Here is a 12,473-nt window from a genome sequence, read left to right on the forward strand (position 1 = left end):
TCAGCGCTTTGAATCTCTCCCTGCAGACAAAGTCTTCTGGCACAAAGTTACTTGGGTTACTCCTCTTGGACCAGGGTATCAGAAGTGGGAAAAGCTGGAACCGCTCAGCAGCCGTGTCACGCTCACAGAATTCATGAAATCGGAGGCAGGCTGCCTCAGAGGCATGGTGCATTGCTCCTTCTACAAAAAACCTGGCCTCCTGAACCAACTTCTCTCTCAGCAGAATGCTTTGTGCTAGCAGGAGAAGAACAAACAGATTTTTTCCCCCAGAAAAAAGGCTATAATAGCCTTGTCCATCAGCAGGTCCTGAGCTGATTTTGAGAAATGCCTCCCCTTGGCATAAAGAGTCAGTTTTGGTACCAAAAAATCCAATCTTCTTACCAGGTTGTTGCTGGCAGTTGTATTATCACCCGGCCTGTGCCAGGACACGTTAGGAATTTTGAGAAAAAAGCCCTGAAATACTCACGGGGCCTCACTGCTGCACTCTCAGCCGGACCACAGCAAGCAGCTTTGTTTGCTCACCAAGCAGTGGCAAAGGCCTTAGAGGACGCCCAAAACACGCAGAGCATCAGTGCTGCGAGCACTGAAGCACCTGAGGGATCCTCGTGTATTCGCAGCTCCACAAAATCATTGCTGGCTTCAGCAAAGGGAGATCGAGCCCCGTCCTTGTGCTCTGGCAGCCGGTGAGCCTGGTACAGGTTTGCGAGCAGGAGCGCTGCGCACGGACAGACATCAATTCCTGCTGCATGCTCCCAGCAGTGACAGCGGATGTGGCTTGGAGCAAACACAAACGAGCGAGAGGAAATACCCTGACAGAGATAAACCCCTGTGGTCTTACCGCCAGCGAGGTGCCCCTCAACAGGAAGCAGGAGGCAAGCTGCTCTTCAGGCTCTTTCACATCTCCAGAACTGCCACCTCGGTGTCATGGCAGCTTGGCTAAATCAACCCAGCCCCCAGAGGTGGACGCATCCCCTCTGCGTTTGGGGGAGGGATGCTCCACGCCAGCACTACCTGCTCCTCTCCAGGATGGGGGGACCAAGCCGTGCCCAGATCTTCCTTCCCTCGCTGTGCAGGAGATGCCACAGAGCAGAGTTCAGGGAGCCTGGGGGGCTGCAATGGCATTTCACTGGTACGGAGCTGAAAATCAGATGTGGAGACAGGCAGAAATGGCACAGCATTAATTCACTGGCACCCCTGCCTGTGGGGAGAAGTGGAAACTTTCCCAAAGTCATGCATAAACGGAACAGAGCCAGAGCTTCTGGCAAGAACTCTTGCAACATCGGCAAAAAAAACACTCCACCTGATTGACATGCACCAAGGATCAGCTGTTTGTGGTAATGTGTCCTTCAAAGCCACAAAGAAAGCCTGAAAAACAGAGAAGAGCCCCAGAATCTTGGATTTTGAGCTCTTTATGAATTTTGTTCAGCTCCCCGAATTGGCAGCAATGAGCGTTGTTTAAGATCTCTGCGTTCTGGCCACCTAACCACAGACAAGGCAGCAATAAGTCTCTCCTTAACCCTCTGCAACGTCCAGGACAGCACAGAAAGCCAAACAAAGAACAAAAAATGTTTATGCTACCAGCTTCAGCGTGGATCAGGTCATCTGTGATAACTCAGAGCTACCAGGAGATGGTTGGCCAAGGATGGGTATGAAGCTGTCAGCATTTCTAGTGTGCTTATCACAGCAAAAGTTCAGCTGCAGCGCTCGCCCTGCTGCTGCCACTCACAGTAACATCTGCTAGAAGAAAAGTAGTGCCAGAGCGGACAGGGGTCTGCACCCCTCACGGAAAGGATGCATCCAAGGGGTGAATGCACACCCAGCCAAAACTTGACCGTCTGCAGCTTTTGCCTCAATAAATCCCTCACTCATTAAAGAAAATAAGAGCTAGGCATCAAGTCGCACAGTAATTTGTGCTGGAGCACAGCCCTCTTAGCAGGGTGAGGGAGCACTGGGTGGGGAAGGGGAAAAGAAACAGGCACAAGACAGAAGTAATGAGCACCACAGGGCGATACTGTCCATATAACAAGAGCAAAAAGCATCGCCCTCCAAATTGTTTTATTTCTCCCAGAGGTCAGAGAGGACCAGCTATAGATGGGGAAATCAAGGCTGTCCTCACGCTTCTCCCAGGTGTGTGTTTGAATCAAAGCAGGGACCTGACTCGCCAGTGCTGAGCTCCCCCAGCCCCTCCTGAAGCCTTCCTACATCTCTCCAGCTAGAGGGACAATTTATGAGTCTCTAAATTTGATGTTTTGCCTCTCTCTTGGCCGCTGAGGCCTGACCTTTCACCTCTGCTGTCAAGGGTAGAACTACCCCTGATCTCTGAGGTACGGTGGAAGCGCATGACCAGGCCCTTGGGTATCACATGGAGAGACCCGCGGGTTTATAATTATCCTCTCCGAGGACATTTGCACCCCTATTTTTCCAGCTGATGTTCTAGCCCTCAGATATTTCTATATATTCCCAATCACTGAGGTTCGAGGGATTCACTTGTTGTGTGGAATCAAAGCACTTTTTCTGCTGTCCATTTGTACAGAATTTACTCACTGTGCTCCTGGAATTCAGAAGCGCACCCGGACCTGCTTCAAGCGATGGTGGCACAAGAAACCAGAGCAGCTCTCTGTGGCACGGGCCCTGTGCAGCCCTGTGCTGCTGCTTGTTGTGCTCCCCGTCTGAGGCAGAAGGAAGCTGATGAGCATCTGGATGGTTTTCCTTGTGCTACTTAGAAAAAACATGCTTTCTGCTGCTACTCAAAGGCAGCTATGGAACCAAGTATCTCAGCCTTCAGTGCTGGTTTGCTTTTGTCCCAATTCCATCCAGTCTCAAGGCGAGGTCTCCTTCTAAAGCAACTTGACCACTGAGCATCCACAAACTCTTCCTCAGGTCTGAAGCTAAGAGAAGAAAGCCTATTATTTGGCCAAAAAGCATTGCAGAAAGGTGCACACATTGTCACAAACACATCCAAACCCTCTGCTCCACAAATCAAACCTGCAACAACAGCAAGAGTAAGGAGTAATCTGCCTACACAGCTAGAAAGCTTTTGAAATCAGAGGTAATACTTGGAAAAGTCTCCACACCTCATGACACAACCCCAGCAACCAGGAGTCATTACTCAAGAGGCAGGGAGCAGAGGATGAACAAGATGAGGATCTCCCAAAGCACAGCGAGGGTGTGGGAAAGGCGTACCTGTTCTAACCTACTATCTTATTCTTCCCACTAACACAGAGAAAAGAAAAATGTCAGAGAGTCAAGGGATGAAGACAGGAAAATGCTGGGAAAAATTAGCAATTCCATTGCTGAAGGGAAGCAGTCTCCCTGAGGAAGCAGAATTGCATCCCAGGGTAAAACACAGGGGTGTGCCAGTACTGGACTTTTGCCATGTGGTTGAACTTGGTTTCACTGGGATGGTATTAATAGGTCCATCAGCCTGGTGTCTCCTTCGTTTCCCTGAGATTTCCTACTTGGAACTGAACAGGAAAGCAAACTGGCACGACTGAAAAATCCAAAAATCCCTCTTCGTTGCTGGACCAAGACAGCAGTTGGCGGAGATCAGTGCAGGTCAAGGCAGAGATGTCTTGGCAGAGCTGTAGACAAGGAGCCTTCCTCAAGTAATACAATAATAACCAAAAAACCCACCATGTTGATTTTACAGCATTTCCAAACAAGGATCCCAAAGATTTTCTTTGTAAATAAATTATGTCCAATGTAAATAAATTGTGTCCAACAAATCCTGAGTGGAACCTAGTGTATCCTTACGTACATGGGGAAACTGAGGTAGCAAGGTCAGAGCTACAGAGTATCATAACAGAGCTTGGAGCCAAATGAACATCCTGTCATTTCCAGGTAGATAAGAGATTCACCCTAAAAATTAATGTCCTCTAAAAATTAAGGATGGAGACCAGAGAACAGGCTCACCAACAGAGGAAAAGAAAGGATGGGAGAGGTTTGCACATCCATCCTACATCCAGGAGGTAATATCAAATCATCCCTTCCTTAATTGTGCTGGAAATTCACTCACGATAGCCTTCTTGTAACAAGTTTTCATGGATGAATCTGTGTCAGGACATGTTGCAGATTACAGAAAAACACCAATTTCAAAAGGCAGCAGGAACCCAGTAACTGGAGAAATATCAGCAAGTCCAGAAGGCCTCCTTTCCTCCAGAACGTGGGATGAAAACTGAAACAACTGCCTTCACTCCCCCCAGCACAGCTCGTGGTCGCTGGCCTTTCTCTGAAAAGGCCTGAGCTCACATTTGGGCCAGGAAGGACAAAAAGCAAGGCCCCAGCCCAGAACTTCCCACTCTCGTGACTGCCCCAGACACAGAGGAGGTCCCCTGGAAAAGGGAAACCCCAGCCTGGGATTGGGAGCCCCGGGGGGAACCCCAGCACGTCCCTGACAGCGGGGACACAGAGGAGGTCCCGGGGTGACCCCGGCTGTGTCCCTTTAGGGGGTGCAGGAGGGGTGACCAACACCCCCCCTCTGCCAGGGGCCGCCCCAGCCCCACCGACTGGGTTCCTCGGGGGTGTCCTTGGATCCACGGCACCAGCAAAAAGGATGCCTCCGACCCCAGACCCGCAGCCCGGGGGTCCCTGGGGGCATCCCCACACAGAGCAACCCCCAAATGCATCCCCCCCCCCCGGTCCTGTCACAAAGCGGTGACCCCAGACCCGGGCCTTGGGCAGGGGCGGTCCCGCAGTGATGTCAGCGATGTCCCGGGGGGGGGAGACCTCCCCCCGGCCCCCCCGGCCGCAATTTAGCCGGGGGGGGGGTGCCCATGGCTGCCCCACCGCCCACCTTCTTGACGGAGAGGGAGATGTTCTCCAGGATGCGGTCCTTCACCTCCGCCGGCTCCATGGCGCCGGCGCCCGCCGCCCTCCGCCGCCTCGCCCGCCCGGCGGAGCCCGAGGGCCGGGCCGCCCTCCGGGCCCTCTCGCCGCCCCGCCGCCCCCCGCCGGCCGGCTCCGTCCTGCCGGCTGCCCCGGCCCGGCCCCGGCCCGGCCCGCCGGCTGCGGGGTGGCGGCCGCCGCCGCTGCTCAGCGAGCCATGGCCGCGCCGGGGCCCCTCACGGCGAGCGGGGCCGGCGGGGAAGGAGAGAGCGCAGCGGGGCCGGGCCGCACTCGTGACGGCGCCGAGCTCCGCCAGCAGCTGAGGTCAGGGGGGAGGAGAAGGGCCCGGCCCGCCCCAATGCCACCGCCCGCCCCCGGGAGCCCGGCGGGGCCGCCCCCATCCCCCCAAATGGCGGCCCCGAGGAGAACGGGGCGCGGGGAGGTGGCAGCGGGTGCTGTGAGGGGAGGAGGGGGGTGCAAGGAGCTGGTGCGGGGTCCCCGACGGTCCCCCCCCCCCCGACACAAGGGGGGCGGTCGGGTGAGGGGAGGCGGGGGGCGGCGGTGCTGGGCACGGTGAGGGGAGAGGGTGAGGGGAGAGGGTGCAGGGACCCTCCTGAGGCTGGGCTCAGTGAGGGGGCACAAGGGGGCAATAAGGACCCAGTGAAGGGGACGTGAGGAGCGACTGCGTTGGGCCCTGTGAAGGGACTTGTGGGGAGAGGGCACCGGGTCCCTCGTGGCCCTGGCCTCAGTAAGGGGACGTGACGGGAAACGGTGTTGGGTGCAGGGAGGGGAGATGGTGTTGGACCCAACAAGGGGACGTGAGGGAGATGAGGGGTACAGGGTGACAGTGCTGGGTCCTGTGCAGCCCTCTGAGGGGACTTGTGGGGAAGATGGCATTGGGGGCCCAGTGAGGGGTCAGGGGGTGGGGAGCGTTGCGCCCCCCAGTCTGGGGACACAAGGCAAGGTGGCTGCCAGACCCCCTGCATGCACCACGGCCTTGCTGTGCTTCAGGGCCTGGCAGGGGCCAGTGTCAACAGAAAGTGATGTTTTGTGTCACTGCTTAGTGATGTGAAGGAAAAACTGCAGTCTACATAGCACCCAACCACCAAGGGCCAAAGCAAAGCTTCCTCTCATCCTGCATGCAGCAAGCATCTCTAGCAAAAAAAAGATAAATACAGGATCCCATCTCTTTGCTCTGCTAAGGTTTGTGCACATGGTTGCTTGGCATCTTGAGGCCTAAAATGGGCCAGATGAGTGTCACTCAGGCCAAAGCTGTGTGGGCCCCTGCCTGCCACCACCACAGGGGGTCAGGCTAAGGGTCCCAATGAAAAAAGCATCAGAAACCATTGGCTATCTCTCACTGCTGTTCAGCAGCCTTTCAATACCAGCCCGTCAACACATCAATGTCATTTATCAATGTGGTGGGCCCTGGTAGGAGCCAAAAGCACTCACACAGCTGATCATCAGTCTTTAGACAAGGAAATTTGTAAAGACAAGACTGCAAATGTGAAAACACAAGCAGCAGCTGTTTGGGAGGGCTGGAAATAAATAAATACAAGCCCTGATAGCCATGATGGGACAGAGTGAGGAGTTGGTGGAGGGTGCAGCAGTTAAGCCTCCCTTCCTAGGAAGGGAGGATAAAGAAATAAAAAATAAAATTAGTAATAAACCCTCATCTTGAGATTCAAGTGAAAGGCTCTGATGCTGGGGCTGCAACTCGAGGCTAGCTTATTGCTCTTGCAACATTCAATGCTAATAACTGAAAATGGAACTGAAAGTAAAAGCAGTTAAAAAAGGAAAAGCCAGCAGTTCTCCACAAGCACATTCCCTGCACCATTCACACCACTTCCTCTGTAAATAACCTGCTGGGAGGGAAGGGATGGGCTGAGCCAGAGCTGACGTGCCAGGTCAAACCTGGCCTTTCCTGCAGCTGCTGCGGGAACAGCCCAGCCAGTTTAACAGCTTTGGAAACCGTGGGAGAAACTCCCAGGGAAGGAAAGAGAGTGCAGTTCATATGCACTTGGGTTAAAACAGAGCCAAAGCATAGAACTCTTATTTTCTTGGCTCCCCCCAAGCCCACCAGCAGCAGGAGAAGCAGAATCAGTGCACCATGCAAGCCCCCAAAAGGATCAGAGCTTGTGACTGTAGATTCTCAGCACACAGGGAAGGAAGCAAGGGCTCTCCAGCTGAATGTTCACAGCCAGAACAAGGTAAGCTCACGTGGGACATTACAGAAGGTCAGAACCCCACTAAAAAAGTGCACACAGCTACTGAGCAGCAGACCTAGCCATACAACACTTAACATATAACAGGATACTGGAGAGACCAGCAAGCTAGTGTCAGCCCCTTTGAAGAAGCCAAACCAGAGTCAACACAATTTCATTATTTACTGGTATACTTTAGCATTTAAAGCATGATTGAGGTACAAGGAAAGCATGCTGCACAACACCAGCCAGCAGTGAAGTGCATCAGTTTGCATTCCTGATTGCTCGGAAGGCACTAGACACAGCACAGCACGTGTAACTGTAAAATCCCATGGTACAGACTTCCTGGTCTCCTACAGTTTTCCTGGATATTTTGAATGTCCCAAGTACCTGTTCTACTCCAAGCTCTTGTCCTGCTTCCCACACAAACACAAAGACGTTAGCTTTGACTGCAGTTTCTCTGTCCAGGTTTGGCATACCTGGGCCTTACAGCACTTGGTGCTCGCACGCCACAGAAGACTGCATAGCAGAGCAACGTGTTTGCAGATGCCTGTTGCATCCAGCAAGGTGACTGTGATCCCTTAAAGCTTCCACCACACAATTATGGATTTTCCATGAGAAACTCCCACAGGAGCACCTGCGTTTAAAGACAGCTCTCATTCTCCCTGCACAAGCTCTGGTGCTGTCATCCCACTCTCCCCACATCCTCATCTGCTTCCTACCCTCTTCCCATTAGATTTTCAACTCTTTGGGACAGCAGCAGGCTCTTTGCTCAGCATTTACAGCCCAAAGTTAATATGAAGAACATTACCCAGAAAGAAGAGGAGCCATCAGGAGCTTGTCACAAAAAGATAGAAGGCCAGAATGAATCATTGAGGTGTATCTCACCTCCTACAGCAATGCGTACCAAGTACAAGATACTGTCCCAAGATATGTAACATGCCTTATCATGTATTGCAGTCATAGGGCACTGCAAGGAGCTCACCAGTAACCAGGAAGAAAATTAGAGACAAGAAACGTTTCAGAAGGTAGTAGGATAGATTTAAGGGGAAAAAAAAAAAAAAAAAAAGCACCAGTATAATTTACATTAAAAAAGGGCTGTGTATTGTGACAGTTTGCTCTTACTGAAGAGTGTGAAGAGGAGAGGTAACTCCTCCAGAGCGCCAGGGATCAGAATTAGACTAGGAAAAGACAGGGAAGAGAAGGTAGATTTATCAGAATAAGTGAAGAGCAAGCCCTGCATCTCTAACATTGTGCAGGCCACAGCCCTGTGAGTGTATCTATGTTTTCACAACTGGGCCCAAATGTTTGATTTTAAAACATTTCACATTTTCATTTGTTAACAAAGAGGCTTAAAACTAGTCACTCCTTTGGTAGCTGCTATTGTGAGGAATTGCAACCACCAGCCACTCATGTCCCTCTCTGCATGATTCAATGCTTTTGTTGGCAATCATAATAGTACCTGGTAATTAGTAAGCTTGGTTGTCACAGATAATTAACTAATAGTGGAGCGATCATTGCAGTTTGCTTCTGGGGGGAAGCTTCCCCTTCAGTTTACTCCAAGAAAAAAGAAGAGGTATAACAGATAATCGACCTTAACCAAATAAATCAAAAGCCAGGCTGGAGAGCAGGGTTTCCTAAATCCCATTCTGGTGACATACCTGTCCAAGAAGTGGCTCACTTGCCAAAGCAACACCAAGCACATGCTAAAACCATGGAACTACAGAGAAGCAAGGCAGTGGACCCACATGGGTGAAACTGCTGAATTCACGAGTGGTGGTTTAGTCACATTACTTCTGCTATTTTAGTGCAGAAAGTTGTGATGCAATGCTCACCTCCTTGCATCCGGCTCCTGGTCTTAATGTGGCTTCTGCACCCACATGACTACTCAAAGAAACCTTTATCTGTCATTTGTAAAGTCTAGAGCACTGGGGAGTCCTTTGTGCATCTCCTAAGACATCCCATAAAAGATAACCAGTGAAAGCCACCAATTCACAGTAGGCTTTACAGTTATTGCATAGGGTCTGAACCTCCTTTAGTCATGTGTGGGGCTGCAGATGTAGAAGTGCTAATGACCCAATGGAAACAGACCTGGACCATCACAAACCCAAACTGTAACAGTGCAGTTAATTTGCATTTGTATACAGTACCAAAAGAGAGAGTATCACCTCATAAAGCAGAGCGGACAAGGCTCAAGTCCTCAAAATAATTTTCAGACAGTAACAGTCTTTAGTCCTTAATTATCTTCCAAGGGAATGCAATCAACATTTTGGTCAATGTATGAATGGGGCTGTAGCAGTGCACACATTAGAACCCTTCACCTTTCCCACCCTAAGACCAGAATTAAAAGCATAGTTTTATAATTAAGTGACATAAAATAGCTCATCTATAATGACAACAGCATCACATGGAGAGCTCCGAACATGTCAGGCACGTGAGGAGGAAACCACTGCACTAGAACTGCTTTGTCACAGTAACTGATTCATAACCCTTTATTTTTCTAGTGTGTCTGCTGATCTTGCAATACCATTGACTGTTCTCCAGATGCATGAGATTTAATGGTCAAAAACCTCAGTCCTTCTCTCAAGGGGAGTGCATCTGCTTTTCAAGATAAGAAAAAGGAGTTACTGGTCCATGAGACAAATGTTGCGACAAATGTTGCTACAGGTTTTGGAGGAGGAAAATCCTCTTCTCCCCCTTTCCAAAACCAAGTGGGACAGCTTAGTGCTGCACATGACACCTCTCTGCATCAGTTCCTATACCTGGTCTATTAAATGATGCTAAGGGAATGGAATTATTAAAAAGTAATTTATAATTAAAATTTACATGAGGAGCTTATAGGGATAGAAACGCCAAATTTTTGGTGTCCCAAGAGATTAGTTTTTAGCTCCTGAAAACACAACAAAACAATGTTCAAATCTGTTTGAAAATGAAATCTGTACATAAGAGACACAAGGAGTGCCCTGTTCATTTTTCCAGCAAATAGTATTGTGGCCAAGAGCTACATTTTATATTATACCCTAACATTTTATATTTTATATATATATAATATATAATATATTATATATTTTATATTATACCCTACATTGTATATTATACCCTTCTACTTCCAAGCCATGCCTGAAGGAATCAACAACCTATTTCTGTAGAAGGGGAATATTTGAATTTCTCATGCCTGCTCTCAGCCTCTGCCAACTGCAACCATTTTAACCATTGATTTCTACTTATTATATTTCAAATGGCAACATTTATGTTAAGGAAATTCTATTGGCTTTAGAGAAAATGGCCTGAGAATGATTTCAGTGTAGGGATGGTGATTTCAGAAATACAGACAGACCAATCAAGCAACATTATGATAAAGTGTTTATTCATTTTTTTAAATATCAAATTTTTACACATCAATTTTGTTGATAAACAGTCCCCCAATATTAAAAAACAAAAATCAAAAAAGAATCAAGTGTGTATTACTTTGGGCAGAACCACATCCCATTTTCTGATGACACAACCACACTTCCCTTCAGTCTGCAAGGACAACTGCAGTATGTTCAGCCCAGAAGAGTAAATGACACAAATGCAACCAGCTTTAGGATTCCTGAGTATTGATTCCCTCAAGTTCCTTAAGTGAGTTTGTAAAACTCTTAAGCTAAAAAGCATCAGTCAAAGAGAAACCCAAACCGCTACACATTTGGATCACAGACTAAGCTACGTCTACACAGTGCAGGAAGAAATCTCTTGAACGCTTCATAAGGGAATGATATACACAAAACCAACCCAATTTCTCAAGCTGACCTCTGAGAGAGGCAGGCAAAAGGCCTCTTGGTTTCTCCTCTTTGAATTCACGTTAGAGTTCTGGGGAGCTGAGTGGCAAGAAGTCCAAGTCTGGTGAAGAAACCTCTAGGATATTCTCCTCCTTTTACTGATAAATGGCATAGTGTTTTAAGGAAAACTTACCATCTGGAAGTTAAGCATCCAACAAGTACACTTAAATATTGCTACTTCGGAGGAAAGGAGACAGCAAGAAAGAGGGAGAGACAAGGACAGAAAGAAAGGAACGTATCTAGGAGGTACAAGGTTAACAGTCCTTGAGACCAAGTGTCTACATAGAACATAATTAGCAACAAGGCAGAGATTGTCACAGTAATATAGCACAGCGCAGCTCTGCTCAGCGGCCCGTAAACATGCCTGTCACCAGGAAATATTTCCTCCTCTTGTCAGACAGATTTGTGCCCAGAGACTTTCAGATGTTATTTCACTGAACATCACTAAACTTACCTAGAGCCTCATTTACAGAAATAGGCATTCAGCAAGAAGCCAAGTAAATTCCTTCAGTATCTTTAAGGAAATTAATACCTCCCAGAAACCAAATGGCAAGGTACATGACCACAGTGGCTTTGGGAAATACCCAGAAACAAGCTCTACAGACCCAGTAGGGTCCCCACAGGCACTGGCATCTTAATGAAGCAGCTTGAATGTTGCTTTATTCTCTACAGATAGACTTTCCATAGTCAAATCATTTTGCTAAACTGATGTGACAGTTAATATATTGTAACATCGATGAATGAGGAGGTTAAGAGAAGGGTGTGAAGAGTGTTACTTTAGCCCGGAATACATTTACTTAGCTCCTTTAGAAATTTAAACAGCTTTTGGCATTACCTTTTTCCCCCATTCTAGCCAAAAAGCTTTAGCAGTCTGCCATCCCCGTTTAAATATGAATATTCCCACTTTGTTGGACAGGTAAGCAGAGAGACCAGCTAAGGGATTGCTAAAAGCTGAGCAAAGGATATGTGCATAAAGCAGAGAGGACACATACACATTAAAACGGAAGACAACTTTTAGACAGCACTCACTATTACATTTTATTTGACCTTAAATGCTCACCACTGCCCAGATTTTCTCTAACATGAATCTCACTCCTGAAAAGCCAAAATTATTCTCTAATTTAGCAGCACATAACCATTCACTCAAAGCAAGGCTCTGTGAAATGAAGAGATTTAGATCACCAGGCTTGGACCAACTTGATATAAAATAATTTTACAAGTATTAATCAACTGGGGGGTCAGGCTTTGTTTCTAGCAGTTCAGAGGAAGTTACCCAGGAAATTCTAGCAGTATTGATAAATGCTTCTTTACAGCTTTGGCAGAAGGGCAGATTTCAAAAACTATATTTGACAAAGAATAAAACTGAGCATTGAAGCAAGTTGGCTGATGCTCTAAAGCTTTTATAGCATAAATTCTGTATATGCAGTCTAAGTAAACGTGGCCATAAAACTAGAGCCTTTAACCAGTTTGGTGCAAAGCAGCAGTACTTTCTTTAGCTATTAGCAATTGCTTCTAAAAACATAAAAGTGTAAATATGAAAAGGGTATAACATTGAATGGCTAACATCTGATGCTTCAAAGAAGCTGGCAGTAAATGAACCTGCAGGCTAAGGGTGCAAATTCAGCTC

General features: G+C 48.2%; 1 protein-coding gene across 3 annotated transcripts in view; it reads right to left on the minus strand.

Annotated features, from left to right (window-relative positions):
* PLEKHM2 (pleckstrin homology and RUN domain containing M2) overlaps positions 1-5,119 on the minus strand; it is a 29,929-nt gene extending 24,810 nt beyond the window's left edge. For all 3 annotated transcript variants that reach the window (XM_082777082.1, XM_082777081.1, XM_082777080.1), the window contains exon 1: positions 4,793-5,119. In XM_082777082.1, coding sequence (XP_082633208.1) covers positions 4,793-4,852 — 60 coding nt within the window. In that variant the 5' untranslated portion in view covers positions 4,853-5,119. The remainder of the gene's footprint in view (positions 1-4,792) is intronic.
* Between the last annotated feature and the right edge of the window lie 7,354 nt (positions 5,120-12,473).

The sequence above is a fragment of the Aythya marila genome (assembly GCF_965140915.1).
Source record: "Aythya marila genome assembly, chromosome: 21".
NCBI classification, from domain to species: Eukaryota; Metazoa; Chordata; class Aves; order Anseriformes; family Anatidae; genus Aythya; species Aythya marila.